This window comes from Grampus griseus (assembly GCF_964374135.1).
Source record: "Grampus griseus genome assembly, chromosome: 10".
Lineage (NCBI taxonomy): Eukaryota > Metazoa > Chordata > Mammalia > Artiodactyla > Delphinidae > Grampus > Grampus griseus.
In genome coordinates, this window is record NC_139004.1 from 8,604,133 (window position 1) to 8,624,706 (window position 20,574).

At 41.6% G+C, this 20,574-nt stretch overlaps 1 protein-coding gene across 1 annotated transcript in view; it reads right to left on the minus strand.

Moving 5' to 3' along the window:
• Positions 1 to 868: 868 nt before the first annotated feature.
• Positions 869 to 20,574, minus strand: part of ADTRP (androgen dependent TFPI regulating protein) — a 69,438-nt gene continuing 49,732 nt past the window's right edge. Inside the window, exons 5-6 of the mRNA XM_082664681.1 lie at positions 16,641 to 16,792; positions 869 to 1,684 (exon numbers count right to left, since the gene is read on the minus strand). Of these exons, the coding sequence (XP_082520807.1) occupies positions 1,650 to 1,684; positions 16,641 to 16,792 (187 nt within the window). The 3' untranslated portion in view covers positions 869 to 1,649. The remainder of the gene's footprint in view (positions 1,685 to 16,640; positions 16,793 to 20,574) is intronic.

Here is a 20,574-nt window from a genome sequence, read left to right on the forward strand (position 1 = left end):
AGCACCAAGGAAGCACTGTGTGCTTACGTATACGCTCAATGGGGAATGGTTCTGAGGTGTTTCTGGTGTTGGAATAGATATTGCACAGTGGCCAGTCATGCAGCAACCACAGTTTAATTTGGTCCTGGGGATAGTGAAACCACAGATAGAAATCTGCAGGCTCATCACAGCCAAGAGCTTACTATGACTCCGAGAAGTAGGCAGCCCGAGTCATCTTTGGGGTGTGGAAAATTTGGGTGATCCCCTGCGGGCTTCACATTTGGAGAATTTCCACTGTGACAACTGCTTCTGGGCTCCTGCTGAGACAGGTGCTAGGAGCAGTCAAGAAGCAGCAGGTGTGGGAAAAGAGGTGGTGTTCCCAGCTCAATCCAAAGACTTGAGGCTCATATTTGTATAACTGTAGAGGAGTAGGTTTCAAGCAGTTTGCTTGGTGCCTGTCCTAGTCTTGCCTTGGACTACCTGCCCTGTTGGGATAGTCTGCTCTCTTCTCTACGCCTATCAGACTGCCCTTGGTGTCCATTTCAACCAGATTTCTCCTCCATAATGTTAGGTTGGGAAGCCCAAGTACAATTTACTCTGGTGCCCACACCCAACCCACATGGGCCTGTTGACCCATCGATGGACTTGAACATGTTTACCTACTACCAGTCATTTGTGTTCTTTACAGAATGTGTCTGTAAATAAAGACCGAGAAAATTCCTCTAGGAAAATTAAAGCAGGTTCATGAATGTGCTTGTTAATCATCTGACGGTCAGCTTTGTTAAACCGTAAACTATCACAGCAAAGCGCTTTGTACTTACAGCAGTCTCAGCAGTCATCATAATCATATCACCTCCCATCCAGATTATTCCCCAAGTAAAATGTACATTTATTTGACAAATTAATCAATATACCAATGGAAGAGATTTTGACAATATCACTGTGTTCAATGTCTACCTGCCCCAAATGCTTGCTCACAAGAGGGACAGATTTACCAATATTTTTTATAACTTATTTTCTCATTGCCCCAGTTAATTTGCTATTATACTAGGTAGACAGACAACTTCAGAAGCAGCCATCTCCCTACATTTCCATTTAGACTGAGAAAAAAATAGATGAGAAATCCATGAAAATAACTAGCTTATGAAAGTGCCTCTTTTTAGGAAAATTGGGATTTTTCAAAAATGGCCCAGGACTGGGAGTTAGAAGATATGGGAGACAAAAGCTTTTATTTTGGTTCTGACGTTAATTCTTTGGCCTCATGCAGGTAACTTCTCATCTAGGTCCTTAGCATTCTCCTCTGCAAAGTGAATAGTTTGAGTGATCCTAAGTTCCTTTCTCTCTCTAAACATTCTCTAACACCACATTTACGTGAGTTGTTTTTGCTTTTGGCCAGGTGTTGACCACAGACTATCCTCCACAGAGGTCAGATGGATGTAACAAATTCTGTGACAGCAGGAATTGTTTTGGGTGTGTCCAGTAAAAGTTTTAAAAAGACAAGAGTCCTCAAATTCAGCTACCTTCATAACTCTCTTATGAAATTTAAATATCATTCCCTGTCCTTTTTACCTTCCTGTCTTGCTCCACCACCTCCCTGCTCCAGGAAGAAAAAAAGATGAAAAAAACTCTCCTGTTTTCTTCTTCCTTAGTTCTTGGAAAATGGTGTCTAATCACTTCCTCTTCTTCCTTGGCTGCATCGTGTCACCTGCACAAATAAGAACAGAAAGAGACCTTAGCCTTCAGAGTTTCCCTAATGGGTATTCTTCTGTGGGTGGCCATTCACCCTGACTTGGGACAGTGGAAAGTTGAGGAAGCTTTTCCGAAGGCAAGATGATGTATTTTAAAGAGTTCTGGAAAACCACCAGCACCGCCACAAGGGCAAGAAGGGGCATCTTGCTGTCCTACTTGGTGCCTGGCTCACAGCCACCCGGCTGACCAGTGGTGCAGTTCATATCGCGTGGCTCTGAATATGTCCTGTGGACCACTGATGGCTGTTGCTTTTGGCCATGTGTTTGTAGGCTGCACACCGTTCATCAACAAACTTTGAGACTTTGCAGATGGAGATGAACAAACCGCATCAAATGAGAGAGGAAGGAGAAGAATGGATATTCACCTAACTAGGGGCCGTTCTGTGACCTCTCACCAAATCAGTTTATTGGGCTGGGTACTGGCCCAATAAAGAAAAGTACTGGCATATTGATTTAGTTTTTAGTAAGTTTATTACTAATTGTCATAAGTAATAAGCTTATTACTAATTAGGAATTACTAATTACCCATCTAATTGTAGCATTAGATTTCTAGAATGACTTCCATTTAGCCAACCATGGGTACCTCCATATTTAATGATCACAAATCTTTACATAAACTTTGAAACTTTGAAAACTTCATTAACTCATTGTCCTTCCTGTCTATTGCCAAATGCAGTCTTTTTTCAGCTCAGCCTCTTCTCATCCATTCTGGAAGTTACAGCCCTATTACTTCTGGCTCGGTATTACCATAGCAATCTCAGCTCCCAAGGCCATGCTTTATGCTTCAGACCCTGCCCCCTCCATCACTTATATCTTTAATAGTAAATTTTAAATATCTTATAATTTTATTTGCTGGAACTTCCCTTCTCAGAGGCTTTAGTGACTGATGACTTGAAGTCCTCCTGTGGCCCCCTCATCACACTGATTTTCTAGGGCAGACAGCTCCTAATCACACGGCCCCCGTGGCCACACTTGAATTCATGTCTCTCAACATTTTTAGGCACAGTCCTCTCCTTCCTTCTACTCCTCATCAATCCATACTATATCCAGTCACTCCAGTGAAGCCTAGCTGATTTATCCAGCTTTACATGCTTCGTGTTCTTTTCGTTTATGCTTCCACTTGTTTTTCATTTTTCCCCAGTTAGGTCTTTTCTACATTGGGTCTATAAGGACAAACACAGTATCTTCTCTTTTCTAAGTATACACTTAGGGCTTTTAATGAATCAGTTTTCAGATAAATAACACATTAATTCTCCTGTGTTCAAGAGCTTGGTCAGTATAACTTCTCAAAGTTGTTCCCTCTGTGGTCACTCTGAGGGCACCTAAAACTTTGTTTATCCATGTTGCTACCAACCCTCAACACTTCGAATCTAACTGTAATCAAAACCTCACTTCTTCAACCCAGGGTTCCAAGGATTGGAGATTCCTTCTCCAGTTAGGAAACACAACAGAACATGATGGCTTAGAGAGAAACAGCAGAAGCAGGAGGAGAAGTGGTGGTGGAAAGTTCCCCTGGGGGAGGAGAGCAGATGGCTCCTTCCAGTGGATCCAGGTCTCCCCTGTCCAACACCATGAAGCTAGATAGAGCACCAAGAAATTCCCACATGCCCACCCGTGTGCTAGAGAAGGCACCATCCCCAGATGTGTCTCTGTGTGGAGCTCTAACAGTCATTTCATTCTGTAGAGACTTACACAGTGTGACTATCACAGAAATCACGTTTTTCTTTTTGTTTCTAGCAGGTGGGGATGGTTCCTTAGTCCTAAATTCTTATGAGGCTGCGCAGTCTCTAGACTTCTTCGAGTCTTCAGAATTTATCTCTGACCGTGTTTCCACAGTGCATGGCTGGAGATGAGGGAATTGTTGACTTCGTAATAGAGCATATTATCTTACCAGAGTTCACAAGATGCATTTCAAACTGGTTGAGAAATAATGTTCCTTGTTATCACTCTTTTCCTCATTGAAGGGAGTCTTTCCCAGTGGAATACCTCCTAGTTGGTGGTTAGGGGGTTAGGTCCACCCTGATTTCGTTTGTTTTAGTTTTTGTTTTACTGAAGTATATTTGATTTACAATGTTATATTAGTTTTAGGTATACAACATAGTGACTCAATATTTTTATAGATTATACTTCATTCAAAATTATTATGAAATATTGGTTATATTTCCTGCGCTGTACACTACATCCTTGTATCTTATTTATTTTATACATAGTAGTTTGTACCTCTTAATCTCCTTCCCCTTTCTCCTCCCCCACCCCTTTCCCCACTGGTAACCACTAGTTTGTCTTGTGTATCTATGAGTCTTTTTCTGTTTTATTATATTCATTCATTTTATTTTTCAGAGTCCACATATAAGTAAAAATATACAGTATTTGTCTTCTTTGTCTGACTTACTTCACTAATTGTAATACCCTCCAGGTCCATCCATGTTGCTGTAAATGGAAAAATTTCATTCTTTTCTCTGGCCGAGTAATAGTCATATGTTGTCTTCTTTATCCATTCGTCTGATGATGGACACTTAGGTTGCTTCCATTTCTTGGCTATTGTAAATAGTGCTTCTATAAATTTTGGGGTGCATATATCTTTTCAAATTAGTGTTTTCCTTTTCTTTGGATGTATACCTAGGAGTGGAATTGCTGGGTCATACGGTAGTTCTATTTTTAATTTTTTGAGGCACCAATTTACATTCCCACCAGTGTGTACTAGGGTTGCCTTTTCTCTCTATCCTTGCCAGCATTTATTATTATTTGTCTTTTTGACAATAATAGCTGTTCTAACAGGCGTGAGGTGATATCTCACTATGGTTTTGATTAGCATTTCCCTGATGATTAGTGATGCTGAGCATCTTTTCATGTGCTGGTTGGCCATCTGTATAACTTCTTTGGAAAAAAGTCTATTCAGGTCTTCTGCCCATTTTTTAATTGGATTGTTTGTTTTCTTGACATTGAGTCGTATGAGCTCTTTAATATTTTGGATATTAACCTGTTATCAGACATATCATTTGCAATTATCTTCACTCATTCAGTAGGTTGTCTTTTCATGTTGTTGTTGGTTTCCTTCACTGTGCAAAAGCTTTCAAGTTTAATTTGATGTAGTCTTATTTATCTATTTTTGCTTTTGTTTCTCTTGCCTGCAGAGACAGATCCAAAAAAAATATTGCTAAGATTTATGTCAAGGAATGTACTGCCTGTGTTTTCTTCTAGGAATTTTATGGTTTCCGGTCTTACATTTAGGTCTTTAATCCATTTTGAGTTTATTTTTCTGTATGGTGTGAGAAAATGTTCTAATTTCATTCTTTCACATATACCTGTCCAGTTTTCGCAACACCACTTACTGAAGAGACTGTCTTTTTCCCGCTTTATATTTTTGCTCCTTTGTTGTAGATTAATTGGCCATATGTGCATGGGCTTATTTCTGGGCTCTTTATTCTGTTCCATTGATCTGTGTGTCTGTTTTTGTGCCAGTATCATACTGTTTTGATGACTGTAGTTTTGTAGTATAGTCTGAAGTCTGGGAGCATTATGCTTCCAGATTTGTTCTTTTTTTCTCAACGATTACTTTGGCTCTTCAGGGACTTTTGTTCTTCCATACAAATTTTGGGAATTTTTGTTCTAGTTCTGTGAAAATGTCATGTGAGTGTTTCGATAGGGATTGTATTGAATCTGTAGATTGCTTTGGGCAGTATGGACATTTTAACAATATTAATCCATGAACACAGAATCTTTCCATTTAATAGTATCATCTTCAGTTTCCTTTATCAGTGCCTTATGTTTTTAGGGTATAGGTCTTTCACTTCACTGGGTGAGTTTATTCCTAGATATTTTATTGTTTTTGATGTGATTGTAAATGGGATGATTTCTTACTTTCTCTGTCTGATAGTTCATTATTTGTGTATAGAAAAGCAACAGATTTCTGTATTAATCTTGTATCCTGAAACTTTAGTGAATTCATTTATTTGTTCTAATAGGTTTTTTTTGGTGGAGACTGTAGTGTTTTCTATATATAGTATCATGTCATCTGCAGATAGTAACAGTTTGACTTCTTCCATTCCAATTTGAATGCCTTTTAATTCTTTTTCTTGTCTGAGTGCTGTGGCTAGGACTTCCAATACTATGTTAAATAGAAATGGTGAGAGTGGGCATCCTTGTCTTGATCCTAATTGTAGAGGAAAAACTTTGCTTTCCACTGTTGTATATGATGTTAGCTGTGGGCCTTTATTATGTTGAGATATGTTCCCTCTGTATCAACTTTGTTGAGAGTTTTAATTGTGAATGAGTGTTGAATTTTGTCAGATGCTTTTGTTTTTGCATCTATTGAGGTTATCATGTGATTTTTATCCTTCATTTTGTTAATGTGGTATATCACATTGATTGATTTGCAGATATTGAATCATTCTTGCATCCCTGGAATAAATCCCACCTGATTATGGTGTATGATCCTTTGTATATGTTATTGAATTCAGTTTGCTAATATTTTGTTGAGAGTTTTTGTGTCTATATTTATCAGGAGTATTGGCCTGTAATTTTCTTTTTGTGTAGTGTCTTTGTCTAGTTTTGGTATCAGAGTAATGGTGGCCTCATAGAATGAATTTGGGAGTGTTCCCTCCTCTTCAATTTTCTGGAATAGTTTGAGAAGGATAGGTATTAACTCTTGTTTATATGTTTGGTAGAATTCCACTGTGAAGTTGTCCAGTCCTGGACTTTTGTTTGTTTGGGGAGTATTTTGATTCCTGATTCAATTACAGTACTAGTAATCAGTCTGTTCAGATGATCTATTTCTTCCTGATTTTGTCTTGGAAGATTGTATGTTTCTAGGAATTTATCCATTTCTTCTACATTGTCCAGTTTGTTGGCATACAACTGTTTGTAGTGATTTCTTCTGGTTTTTTGTATCTCTGTGATATAGTTTGTTATTTCTCCTCTTTCATTTCTTATTTTATTTGGGTCTTTTCTATTTTCTTGATGAGTCTAGCTAAAAGCTTATAAATTTTGTTTATCTTTTCAAAAACCATCTTTTGCTTTTATCGATCTTTTCTATTTTTTAATCTCTATTTTATTTTCTCTCTGATCTTTATTATTTCTTTCCTTCTGCTGATTTTGGGCTCTTTGTTCTTTGTCTGATCCCTTCAGATGGTAGATTAGGTTGTTTGAGATTTTTTGTTTGTTTCTTTCTTGAGGTATGCCTGTATCACTGTTAACTTTCCTCTTAGGACTGCTTTTGCTGTGTCCCATAGATTTTGGAAAGTTGTGTTTTTATTTTCATTTGTCTCCAGGTATTTTCTGATTTCCTCTTCAATTTTTTTGTTGACCCCTTGGGTTTTCAGCAGCATGTTGTTTAGCCTCCATGTGTTTGTGTTTTTCTAAGTTTTCTTCCTGTAATTGGTGTCTAGTTTCATACTGCTGTGGTCAGAAAGGATGCTTGATACAATTTCTACCCTCTTAAATTTTTTTGAGACTCGTTTTCTGACCTGGAATGTGATCTATCCTGGAGTATACTCTATGTGCACTTAAAAGGAATGTGTATTCTGCTTTTTTGGATGGAATGTCCTGTAGTTATAAGTCCAACTACTCTAATATGTCACTTAAGTCTACTGTTTCCTCATTGATTTTTTTTCTGGATGATCTGTCCATTGATGTACATGGGGTGTTGAAGTCCCCTATTATTGTAATATTGTCAATTTCTCTTTTTATGTCTGTTAATATTTGCTTTATAAATTTAGGTGCTCCTATACTAGATGCATATTTGTTTATGAACATTATAGCTTCTTCTTGTATTGATCCCTTTATCATTACGTAATGCTCTCCTTTGTCTTTTATTACAGACTTTGTTTTAAAGTCTACTTTGTCTGATATGAGCATTGCTACCCCAGCTTTCTATTCATTTCCATTTGCATGCAATATCTTTTTCCATCCCCTAACTTGCAGTCTGTGTGTCCTTAGCTCTGAAGTGAGTCTCCTGGAGGCAGCATGTTTTTTTATTCAGTCAGCCACCCTACGTCTTGATTGGAGCATTTAGTGCATTTTTATTTAAAGTGATTGTTAATAGGTATGTACTTAATGCCATTTTGTTATTTGTTTTCTGATTGTTTTTATAGTTCTTCTCTATTCTTTTCTTCTTCTTATGGTCTCTTCCCTTGGGATTTGATGATTTTCTTTAATGTTATGTTTATGTTCCTTTCTAGTTTTTGTATATATATTGTAGTTTTTTGACTTGTGGTTATCATGCAGTTCATATATATTGATCTATAAGTATATCTATTTATTTTTAACTGGTAGTCCTTTAAGTTCAAACACATTCTAAAAGGTCTACATTTTTTCTCCGCCCCCCCCCCATGTTTTGTATTTTTGATGTAATATTTTACATCTTCATGTCTGTCCCTTACCTGTTTATTGTAGTTACAGTTGATTTTATATTTTTGTCTTTTAACCTTCATATGAACTTATTTCAGTGGTTGATCCACAGTCTTTACTAGTAGGATTTTTGTCTAGTCTTTACTAGTGGGATATTTGTCTTTACTAGTAGGATTTTCCCCTTCCTATAATTTATCTCTTGATATAGCCTTTTCATTTTCATTTAAAGACTCCTTAACACTTCTTGTAAGATTGGTTTAGTATTGATGAATGTTAGTTTTTGCTTGTCTGAGAAACTCTTTATCTCTCCTTCAGTTCTAAATGATAACCTTGCTGGGAGGAGTATCCCAGGTTGTAAATTTTTTCCTTTCAGCACTTTATCTATATCATGCCACTCCCTTCTAGCCTGCAAAGTTTCTGCTGCAAAATCAGTTGATAGCCTTATGGGGGTTCCCTTGTATGTGACTCTTTGTTTTTCTCTTGCCGCCTTTAGAATTCTCTTTTTATCTTTAACTTTTGCCATTTTAATTATGATTATGTCTTGGTGTGGGTCTCTTTGAGTTCATCTTGTTTGGAACTCTCTGTGCTTCTTGTACCTGGATATCTGTTTCCTTCTTCAGGTTTGGGAAGTTTTGAGTCACAGTTTTATCAAATACATTTTCTACCCTTTATTCTCTCTCTTCTGCTTTTGGGAACCCTATAAGTCAAATGTTAGTACGATTGATGTTGTCCCAGAGGTCCCTTAGACCATTCTCATTTTTTAAAATTTGTTTTCCTTTTTACTGTTCTGATTGGGTGACCTCTATTATTCTGTCTTTCAGATTGCTTATGCATTGTTCTGTATCACCTAATCTCCTGTTCATGACATCTAGTGTATTTTTCATTTCAGTTATCGTATTCTTCAACTCTGACTGGTTCTTTCCTGTATTTTCTAGTTCTCTGTTGAATTCTCATCGTGTTCATCTATTCTTTTCCCCAGTTCAGTTAATATTTTCATTACTATTTCTTTGTACTCTTTTTTTTTTTAAGATGTTGGGGGTAGGAGTTTATTAATTTATTTATTTTTGCTGTGTTGGGTCTTCATTTCTGTGCGAGGGCTTTCTCTAGTTGTGGCAAGCGGGGGCCACTCTTATTCGCGGTGCGCGGGCCTCTCACTATCGTGGCCTCTCTTGTTGCAGAGCACAGGCTCCAGACGTGCAGACTCAGTAGTTGTGGCTCATGGGCCCAGTTGCTCCGTGTCATGTGGGATCGTCCCAGACCAGGGCTCGAACCCGTGTCCCCTGCATTGGCAGGTGGATTCTCAACCACTGCGCCACCGGGGAAGCCCCCAGCTTTTCTTTTTTAAACACCTTGTTTTTATTTATTATTTTTGGCTGCATTGGGTCTTTGTTGCTGCACGTGGGCTTTCTCTAGTTGTGGCAAACGGGGGCTTCTCTTGTTGCAGAGCACGGGCTCTAGGCATACGGGCTCAGTAGTTGTGGCTCGTGGGCTCTAGAGCACAGGCTCAGTAGTTGTGGCTCACGGGCCTAGTTGCTCTGCGACATGTGGGATCCTCCCAGACCAGGGCTCAAACCTGTGTCCCCTGCATTGGCAGGCAGATTCTCAACCACTGCGCCACCAGGGAAGCCCTCTTTGTCAGATAAATTATATATCTCTGTTTCATTAGCATTTTTTCAGGTATTTTTTTCTTGTTTCATTTTGTCTTCCCATTTTGTTTAACTTTCTTCACCTGTGTGAAATCAGGTGAAACAGTTGCCTGTCCTAGTCTTGATGTCACGTCCTCGTGTGGGACCATTCCTGTGCAGTCTGCGTAAGCCCAGTGGCTTTGGTGGGAGAGCTGGATTTGGGGTGAGCGTGATCTGCATCTTCCCCCAGGGTGTGCTGGTAGCCACTGCCTTGGTGGGAGGTAGGCCTGGAGTTGGAGGGGCTAGAGCCAGAGCCGGATGCAAGCCAGGGTTGTTGCTGTGCTCGATGACTGTCACTGCTCTGTTGGGGGTGGGAGTGAGGGCAGAGGGGCTGGAGCCGGAGCCCTGAGGGAGCTGGGTTTCTCTTGGGTATGATGGCAGTCTCTATCTTGGTTTGGGACAAGGTCAGGGCCTAAGGTCTTGGGGCTGCACTCCTGTGCTGGTTTCACTTTTTCCCCAGTGTGTGCCCTCAGTTAGAGGCTGGGTCAGGGCTGGAGGGGTTAGTGCCATGCCACTGAGCTGCCCCTACCCCTCCTCCCCCAAGTGTGCACAGACATCTGTGCTCCAGCGATGGCATTCTCCATCCGAGTGTGAGCAGGGATTCGTGAGCTGGTAATGGTTGCCTCTACCCTGGTCAGAGGCAGGGCCAGGGTTCAAGCCAGCTCCGTTCCCTCCAAGTGTGCACATTCTCGTGGGCAGTGGCAGCCTCTGCCTTAGTGGAGAGCAGTGCTGGAGCAAGAGGGGCTGCAGCAGGAGCCTGGGGAAGGCTGGGGTCACACTGGGATGGTCCCTAGGCATTTTTCAGTCAGCTGCCTCTTTGCTGTCATCGGGAGTAAGCAGATCTGTGCGTGTGCTCTTCAAGAGTGGAGTCTCAGTTCCTCACAGCCCTTATGAGTAAATCCCACTGGTTTTCAAGCCAGCCAAGGGGGCTCGTCTTCCCCATGTCAGACCCAAGGGCTGAGGTGCCTAATACATGGCTCGCACCCCTTGTTCCCCAGGGAGGATCCCTTAGCTTGTGATAGCCCCCTCCTCCTCTGTGTCCCCCACCAGCGGTGTGGCTGCTGACCAGATCGCTTCTTCTCCCTGCCTGCTCAGCTCCGTGTGGATCTTCCTTCACAGCCTTGGCTGTAGAATAGCTATTCTGCTAGTCCCCGGGTCAGTTTCAGTGAGAGAAGCTCTATATGCAGTTGTAGTTTTGATGTGTTCATGAGGGAAGGTGAGCCCAGTGTCGTCCTACTACACCATTTTGATCTCCTCCCACCCTGGATTATTTTAGTCCTTTCTTTATCCTATGTTAGTACCAAGGAGTAGAGGTATTTTAGGCCAAACACTTAATGTTCGTCTCAGACAAGGTTCAAAGGTTTTCTGCTGGCATGGTAAGGGAAACCATTCCTTTAGTCCACATCACTATGGATACATATGTACTTATACCTTATTATTCCAATAGTTGGGGCACAGGATAAATAAAAGCATATTATTAAAAAAAAAGATTTACACCTATGTATCTACCATCACAAAAGCTACTGCTAGACTTTGAACTGAAAATTTGAAGAACATTTGCCTGGTTTTAGAGGCTTGGCTTGGAAAAGGGTGAGAAGGCAGATTGTGGGGGGGACATGAGGTGTTAGAAGAATGAGATTTGAACATAGTGAGTACAAGTGAGTACAAGATTTGAATGTAGTTGAGTACAAGAACATGAGTACAAGTCACAGTGCAGAAGTAGTGGAAGGAGATGGAGTTGAGAGCTGGCCAGAGAAACCCTAGTGGGAAAAGAGGCTGAGGAAGAGGGAGAAGTGATAATCCCTCGTGGACTCTGTTGGAGCTTAGGGAGATGAAGTTAGGACAAGAAATGCAAAAAGGAGATGTATTTTTCTAATGGACTAAATGGTGCCCAGTGAGGCCATGCTTTATAAATACCCGTGGAGTCAACTCATGGTAAGATTTTTTTTTTATGAAATGATTAGGGACAACATGGAAGATAGACAGACCTTATAATAAATTTCTTCATGGGTAAAACTAAGGAGGTAAACTAGATGGCCTCTAAGCAGCTTTCAACAATAAAATCTCCTTTAAATAAATCTGATCTGTAGGAAATAGTATTAAAGGAAGGTTTCAATATCATTCTGTCCAAGGCACTGTCACAAGGTCACTTGGCCAGATTGGAATTTTCAGCTTATAACCTATCCTGGGTGAGAAGGATCTGTGGTCTTGGGCCCTGACAAAGGATATCCCTGGCATATATCCCTCAGTGAATGTAAGGAGAGGGGCCATGGGCCACAGGTAAGCTGACTGCCTCTCCAGCTACACCTACATATAAGAGGCCCTCCATTTTGTCCTGGAGGCACTTAGCCCCTTTCAGTGCCTGGTAGATCTTGTAGATTGGGTTTCTCTTCCTGATGGACTTGTGTCCTGGTGTCGGCATCCTTATGTCTTATCAAGAAGGAAAAAAAAAAAGAGAAAATTAAGTAGTTAAGTGGCAGAGAAGGAGGCCTATACTGGGACCCCCTGACAGCCCCTTTCTCCCATTCAGAGTGGAAATAATCTGTCTGGAGTATCCCTAGATGCTCAGACATGGTGAGCCAAGTTTTCAGTGATCTACCAAAGACTGCTTCCCCCTGCCAGCTTCCATCATTGTTTGAAATCAGTGTTTCACCTATAGCTCTGCCTGAAAAGTAGAAATGGGCTCTTTCCTGGTGGGTATCTGGTCCCAGTAACTGACTCAGTGCTTGCCCACCCTTCTATTCCGTGACACCGAAAAGCTAGCACAGGTCAGGAAATGAGATGCTGTCAGGTCAAGCAGGGTGGCCCTCTGGAACCTCTTGAGAGCTTTTTGAAGGCCAGAAGGACCTTCCTGAGGGCTTGACCACAGTTGTCTCCCTGGCGCACAGGGTCAGCTCTCTGCATCTGTATACCCCTGGAGAATGTCACACACTTTCCAAGTCTACATCTGATTCCTGGTATCACTCCTTATTATTGCCCTTCTCAATCTCTTCTTCACCTTCACCCACTGACATGACACACGAGGAGGCAGAAAGTGGGTAGATGTGACCATCATTTCCAACACCCTTCTCAGCCAAGCAGCTGACTTGGGAGAACACCACATCGGACAAGGATGCTTGTAGGCAAAACTATTTAAACTGAAAGGAGTCCAGGGTCCTGTGGCACATAGGGCCTTGCTCTCAGACTAGCAGTGTCAGTCTCTCTGGGGCACATGTTGGAAGGGCAGAATCCCAAGCTGTCCTCCAGATCTACTGAATGAGAATCTACATTTTAACAAGATCCTGATTTTAACAAGGTTTGCAGGCACATACAAGTTTGAGAAGCGCTGTTCTGTGACAGTGGTTCTTGACCCTGACTGCAAATTCAAATAACTGGGAAGCTTTTAAAAACACCCGTGCCGAGTCCTCATCTCCATAGATAGATTTAATTGGTCTGGGGTGGACCTGGGAGTTAGTATTCTTAAAGTTCCCCTAGTGATTTTGTAATGTGCAGTCAAGATCGAGCATTACTGCTGGAGAGATACTTGCATATTACCTGGGTCTTGACTGATACTTCTTGATCACTTGGTTAGTTGGCTGGTGACTCCCAACCGGGCCACAGTGTGGCTCAGAAATTTCAGAAGCAGAGATTCTGATCAGTTCTAATCTCAATTAGCCTAACCTATTTCACTCTGTAAGTCCTTCAGGAACTACACCATCTCTGTCAGTTTGCACTCAGTTAGGTGGTTGTTACTTTTAATCACCTTCGGCTGGGGAAACTGGTAATTTATGCGTGAAGTTGAAGGGGATGATTGGAATATCCACATAGAAAAGAAGGTTAGTGATTTTTCCTTGGAAAGAATGAAATTAACAGCAGTAGTGACTAACCCTGTGTGCCAGACTCTATACTTGGCAGTTGACACTTCCTAAGTCATTTATGATCCTCCAGAATCCCAGGAGGAGGGTGCTAATATTGTCTCCATGATGTGTAAGAGAAAACTGGAACACGAAGACATTGAGTGCCTCGCCCAGTGAAACAGGTCTATAAGTGGTAAGGCCAAGGTAGGAACCCAGGCAATCAGGCACAGAACTTTTCTCCCAACCGCGGCCGCCCACTGCATCACTAAAGCACTCCTTTGAATTTCTGCTCTCATCCAAGGAAGCTCAGGCTGTGGGAAAAGGTGAGAAAGTAGAATTAGCCCTGAATCTGGACAGAGTAGGTGGCCACTTACATGTTTCCATAGATCCAGAACAGAGGGTTTAGAGAGGGACTCAGAGACAGAGGGACCGCACAATGTGTTGTCCAAGCCTAGACAATGTAAAATTCTGTTCACGCTGGCACAGCAGGCATTAACCAGGGCTGTCCTAGGCAAACTGAGCTGTGCAATTGCCTTTCTTATAGGTCGTCTCATCAGCGAGGAGTTGAAGTCCATTAGTACAGGATACATGGTTGGTTTGTGGCCGGGTGAAGGACACACCCTAGTTTTCTTGATTCCTGTTCCGATGCCCTTCTCCTGTTTTGTATTGCCTGCCCTAATTTTCATCTCTTTTTCGACAACTCTCTCACCAGTGTACCATATCATACCCTCCTATGCTCCTAAACTCCCTGTCCAACACTTTAAAACCAACCAGTAGAGTCACTCCTTGACCACTGTCTCCAGAACAACTTTGCACAAAGTCCCATTTAATGCCTAGAGAGAAGAGGCCTTGAATATTCTCTATTTGTGTTGATTGATCCATTTAATATTGGGGAAGCTAATGGAAATGGGGGATTCAAAGATGGATAAGACATACTTCTACCCCTTAAGAAACTCAGGGTCTAGTGTAAAAACAAATCTCGGGGCAGACCAGGGGAGGCTTCCTAGAAGAGGTGAGTTGAAATGAATGAGTGGATGTGAGACAGGCAAAGACTGGGGGAAGTGAGAGAGCCCTTGGAGGTGAGAAACATCAATGTGTACGGAAAACAAGCGGTTCTGTGCTGCTGGGACACAAGTTTAGAAGAAGGAGAGTAAGAGTCAAGGCAGGGACTGGGTCACAGTGTGCCATTCCAAGGGCTTGGATTTTCATCTGACGAGGGAAGCCTTACAGTGCTTTCAGCGGAATAGGACACGGGATAATGTGCTCACATATATAGCTCTGTTTGGTTTTAGGTGATTTAAGTGTTCACTGCCACTGGAATTTTAAATGATCTAATTTCTCTTTTTAATTTCTTAGTTAAACATCTATAATTAAGATCAGTTCAGAATTTAACACGTTTATGATCCTATTCTGATGCTATATAGAACTTTTTACCCATTCTATTCTTAAGGTGTTAAAAATCTAGAGAGAAGAGAGAGACGCATAGCCACTGACGGTAGTGTCCGTCGTTCACATGAACATTCACATATGCATGATGCAAATGAGGGTCCACATGCTGATGCCAGCCTGTTTGCTCATTGGGATCCAACTGTAGTGGAAAATTGGATATAGCACTTAAACAATGAAGCTTATTAAAAAGAGCTTTGTGTTGAAAATAGTATTGATTTAAAAAGTTATTGTTCTCTAAGCACTGAGTAATCACTTTTTTTCTCTGCACACTTTCTGCCAAGTTTTAAATGGATTAGTGTCTTGCTTTCTTTCTTTCTTTTTTTTTTTTTTAATATAGACTTGGGGACGGCATCAACAATCTACCCAGAACTTCAAGGAGCCAAAACTAGTTAGAATTAGATGTCAGCACATCTGAAATGTCAACACATTTTTTTCTGGATAATTTCCTGTGATTTGAAATCCTGATTTTTTGAGTCATTTTTAGTATTCCATTTTTTAAGTGTTTGCTTTCAAGGAGGATATTGCCTCTGAGGCTTTCTCAACCAGTTAAATTCTCCAAGAGCAGAAAATATGTGAAAAAGCCAAGTTGCATGCTTATTTCTCCAGGGTCTCAGTCTTCTCTCAGAAATACAGCCTCTTTTACTGAACCTTCTGAAACTGTCGTTTTTTTTGCATACACAGGCTTATGTTTTCACACCAGTTCATAGATTGGGCGGAAGATGCCACTTCTATTTTAATAGAACAGAATGGCATGTGGGTGTGTGATGTGGGGGACTGTGTGTGACTCTTGCCTTCCTTATATACAAAATCAGAGTGGAGTTCCTGCACTTCTCCTTGGATAGGTAAAAAAATCCTGGATATTTTGCAACCTGACTTTTTCGTGGTTACTTTTCTGACAGAAAATATTCTGGGGGTGAGGGCAGTAGGAGAAGCAGAGAGAGAATAAAATCTTCCACTTTGAAATCAACTAAGTTAAGATTGCTTTTTTTCTATGAAGAAGAGACGTGGTTCTGCCTACCTATAATTAGAAAGCTTAGCTTACTGGCATATTCATGTTGCCTAAAACCCCAAGTGAGAATTTCAGTCTCAAGTACAGGGTGTGATTCCACCTGGTGAACACTTTACTAAAGGTTGAGAAGCAACCTCATGAGAGAGGGATGGGAACACATCAGGGAAGGTACTGCTGAGGGTGGAAGAGCTGAGAGGGTCATCTGGATCCATTTCTTTCAAAGAGGAATTCTTGGCATTTAATAACTTGTGAACCTCAAGTCCTCACTTAAGGGAGGCAGAGACCTTGAGTCCGCTTTTTCATGCAGGGGTTGGTGATACCCGTGCTCTCTGGGTCCTAAGCTCTCTACACAAGATGATTTTTAGCCTTAAAGCTAAATGAGGTGTTGTTTGGAGGAGGCGGGGAGATAATTTGATGGGGTCCTTTGAGAAAGTATGAACTTCCCCCAGGCTTTTCCTTTGCCTGCTCTGGACAAAAGCATCAAACATCACTGCCTTCTGCTTTCCTGGTTTCTCCTTCTGTTTCCAGGAGGAGTCAAGAGAGCATAACGAAGAAGTGTTTCTGTAGGTAAGAGAAATGAACTGACCCCATTTCCAGTGGTTGAGCTTCTCTCCAAATAGGTAGATGCCGACGCTAAAGATGTAGCTGAGAGAGAAGAAGGCTGCTAGACCCACTGGGCTGAGTTTGGCAAACACGGGATACACCCATGTACCCGTCTCAGAGTAGATCCATAGAACCCTGCAGAAAATGACAAATCACAGTGATTAGGACAGCAGGGGAGAAAAGCCATAGTCCCTTCAAGGTCACGGCGGTTCTGGAGTCCAGGCAGAGGAAGAGAAGCCACAGGGGACGCTTAACAGCCGAGGTGTTTCCCCAACCTACAGAAGTGAGGATTTTCTGGATAAATAGACTGATTCATTGAGACATTCTGTTTCAGGCGCTGGGCTTGGCTATTTTACCTAATCCATTAAAACTCAGTGATGGTAAAAGAATATGGGAGAACACTGAACACATCATTAACCAAACAAAATGTATAAGAACGTGAATTATTTCTTTCCCTGAAAGACATGACCTGCTGAGACATTGAACTTGCTAAGGTGGTGCCCATTTGCTCACTCTCAGCCAGGCAAGTGGGGTTTGCTTTTCTGTGCCTAAGTGTTAAGTATAGCTTTCCATTAGCTCTCCAAGCCTGTTGGGGTAGGAGAGGCAGAGACTGAGCATTATTACTATAATACAGTAGACCTGGGGTTTAATTATGGGCCTAGATTTCAGCTCGTGGAAATAGCCACGGATAGAGTATTAAGTAGGAATAGATGGATCTCCGGGAGGCTCAGATCCTTCTCATGTGAGGATAGAATATAAATCATTTCTGTCAGCCAAGAGAAGGAAAAGAAATGCTAGGAGAGGAGCCACAATGTCTAAGTGAAGCCTAAAAATGCAGTTTGCTGGAAACAAACTGCACCGGAAGATGCCAAAGTCTGAAATAACTTTTAAAATTAAATACGGGGAAGATGATGTATCAGCTACAGTTTATAATCGGTTAAGAGTATGGAATATGGAACCAGGCTTCTGTGATTTGAATCCTAGTTGTGCTACCTACTAGCTGTGTTACCTTCACTAATTTATTCAACTTTTCTCTCCCCCTACCCTCATGTATAAAATAGGGGTACAAACAGCATACAGCTTATAAGGCTATTGTAAAGATTAAGGGAGTTAATTTAGCACATGTAAATTACATAGAACAGTGCCTGGCAGATTGTAATCATTTTATAAGAGTTTAAAAGCTTCTCTCCTCTGAGGGAATACACAGTGGGTGTCGCCTCAGCAATCTTTCTTTGAGGCTATTCATCTCTTATAAAAATTAGGATAGCCTAGGTTATGCTTCAGAAACAACGTTCATATTTGGATATCCCAGGTTGTCAAGGAGTTCAGATGGAAGAATGAAATTCTGTGCTTAATGAAACTTTCAGAACCCAAGTGCAATCTTGGTTGTTTCAGATCCTTTAAGTTTGTCAAATGCTTTGTTGGAAGAGAGGGGCTAACGTCAGGGCCAGGACTAGGGTGAGGCAAGGGAGGCACCTATGGCATAAAATTTAAGAAGTCATCTCTGTGCATCAAAGGACACCGTCAACAGAATAAAAAGGCAACTTATAGAATGGGGAAAATATTTGCAAATCATGCATCTGATATGGGATTATTATCCAGAATATATAAAGAACTCCTAGAGCTCAACAACAAAAAATAAACAATCCAATTAAAAATGGACACAAGACTTGAAGAGACATTTCAATGAAGAAGATATACAAGTGACCAACAAACACATGAAAAGATACTTAGTGTCACTAATCGTTAGGGAAATGTGATTCAAAACTATAATGAGATACCACTTCACACCTATTAGGGTATCTTCTATCAAAAAACCCCCAGAGAATATCAAGTGTTGAAGAGGGTGTGGAGAAATTGGAACCCCTGTGCACTGTTGGTAGGAATGTAAGATGGTGTAACTGCTGTGGGAAACAGTATAGCAGTTCCTCAAAAAATTAAACCTAGAATTACCATATGGTCCAGCAATTCCATTTCTGGGTACATACTCCAAAGAATTAAAAGCAAAGACTCAAAGAGATATTTGTACTCTCATGTTCATAGCAGCATTATTCACAGTAGTTAAAATATGAGAGCAACCCAAGTGTCCATTTAAGGACGAACAGATAAATAAAATGTGGTACAGTTATATACACACAATGGAATATTATGCAACCTTTAAAAGGAAGGAAATCCTGGGACTTCCCTGGTGGTGCAGTGGTTAAGAATCGCCTGCCAATGCAGGGGACATGGGTTTGAGCCCTGGTCCGGGAAGATCCCACATGCCACGGAGCAACTAAGCCCGTGCGCCACAACTACTGAGCCTGTGCTCTAGGACCTGCATGCCACAACTCCTGAGCCCACATGCTGCAACTACTGAAGCCTGCGCGCCTAGAGCCCGTGCTCAGCAGCAAGAGAAGCCAGCACACCTCAACGAAGAGTAGCCCCTGCTCGCCGCAACTAGAGAAAGCCCATGCACAGCAACGAAGACCCAACGCAGCCCAAAATAAATTAAAAAAAAAAAAAAAAAAAGGAAGGAAATCCTGACATATGCTATAACTTGAATGAAACTTGAGGATATTATGTTAGGTAAAATAAGCCAGTCACAAAAGGACAAATACTGTATGATTTCACTTATATGAAGTACTTAGACTCATCAGATTCATAGAGACAAAGTAGAATGGAGCTGGGGTGAAGGGGCAAGTGGGGAGTTTGGGAAGAAAAACATTCTGGAGAAGGATAGTGGTGATGGCTGCACAACAGTGTTAACATCCTTAATGCCACTAAACTGTACACTTAAAAACTGTAAATTTTATGTTACGTGTATTTTACCACAATAAAAAAGAAAATTTAAGGAGGCGTCAGTCTCAGGGTTCTGCATGTGTAGTATTTATTGTCCCTTGGGCCCTAGTCCTGGCCCTGCTGGTATCACTCTGCTGCCCCAGACTTGTCTAGATGCTACTCTCATGTACTCAAAACTGCACTAGACTGAAAACAAGTAATGATTGTTATCATGGTTACTAATATTAGAGTTCTGTGAGATGTGCATCCATGGGTGCATTTTAGAAGGATGTCCACAGCACTTCTTTCCTGCATGGCTGTCTCTCATGACAGGCCGGAGGAAGTATAAGGGACAGAAAGTAAATATCCTCAGGTAGCTAAGGCCAGGAGTTTGGGGTCAGCGAGGAGATCTAAATACGCTCCAAACGGGTGGCGTTAATTAGTTCACTTTGTTTTCTTTATATACTTGAAATTAGGGCTTCCTAGTTTCCATGCACATTTATGTAAGATAGTCTACAAATAAGGACATTTCTCTGGAAGCCTGGAAAGTTTCTGTTTATTTACTTCATTTTTGTTTCCTCCAGCGTAAGGTTTGTAAAGGGAAGTTCCTGAAGTAAGCTAATGAAGTCTGCACTTTCACAGAGAAGGTGCAAAGAAAGTTATAGGTGTGTTAACTGACAGTGGGAAAATTACTGCAAATACAATTAGAGCGTGAGGCATGATTGCAGTCATTTAATGAAGGGCAGTCAGCAGAGAGGCCTGAGTGCAGAGATAGTCATGGTCAGGTGCTATCACCTCTTTACGGCTTCTGGAATATATGTTAAAAGGGGAGAGAGAGAGAGAGGGAAGGGGAGCAGGAAGGAGGGGGGGAAAGAAGGAAGGGAGTGGGGGAGGGAGAGAGGGAAAGGCACTCAGCACGTGTGCAGCTGAACTGTCCTTGTCCTCCATCTCAGTCAATGTCAGCTCTTCCCTAGCTGCCATATATGATCCCATGGAATCATATTTAAATATTTCTGCAGTGGGGGCTTCCCTGGTGGCGCAGTGGTTGAGAGTCCGCCTGCGGACACAGGGGACACGGGTTCGTGACCCGGTCCGGGAAGATCCCACGTGCCGTGGAGCAGCTGGGCCCGTGAGCCATGGCCGCTGAGCCTGCGCGT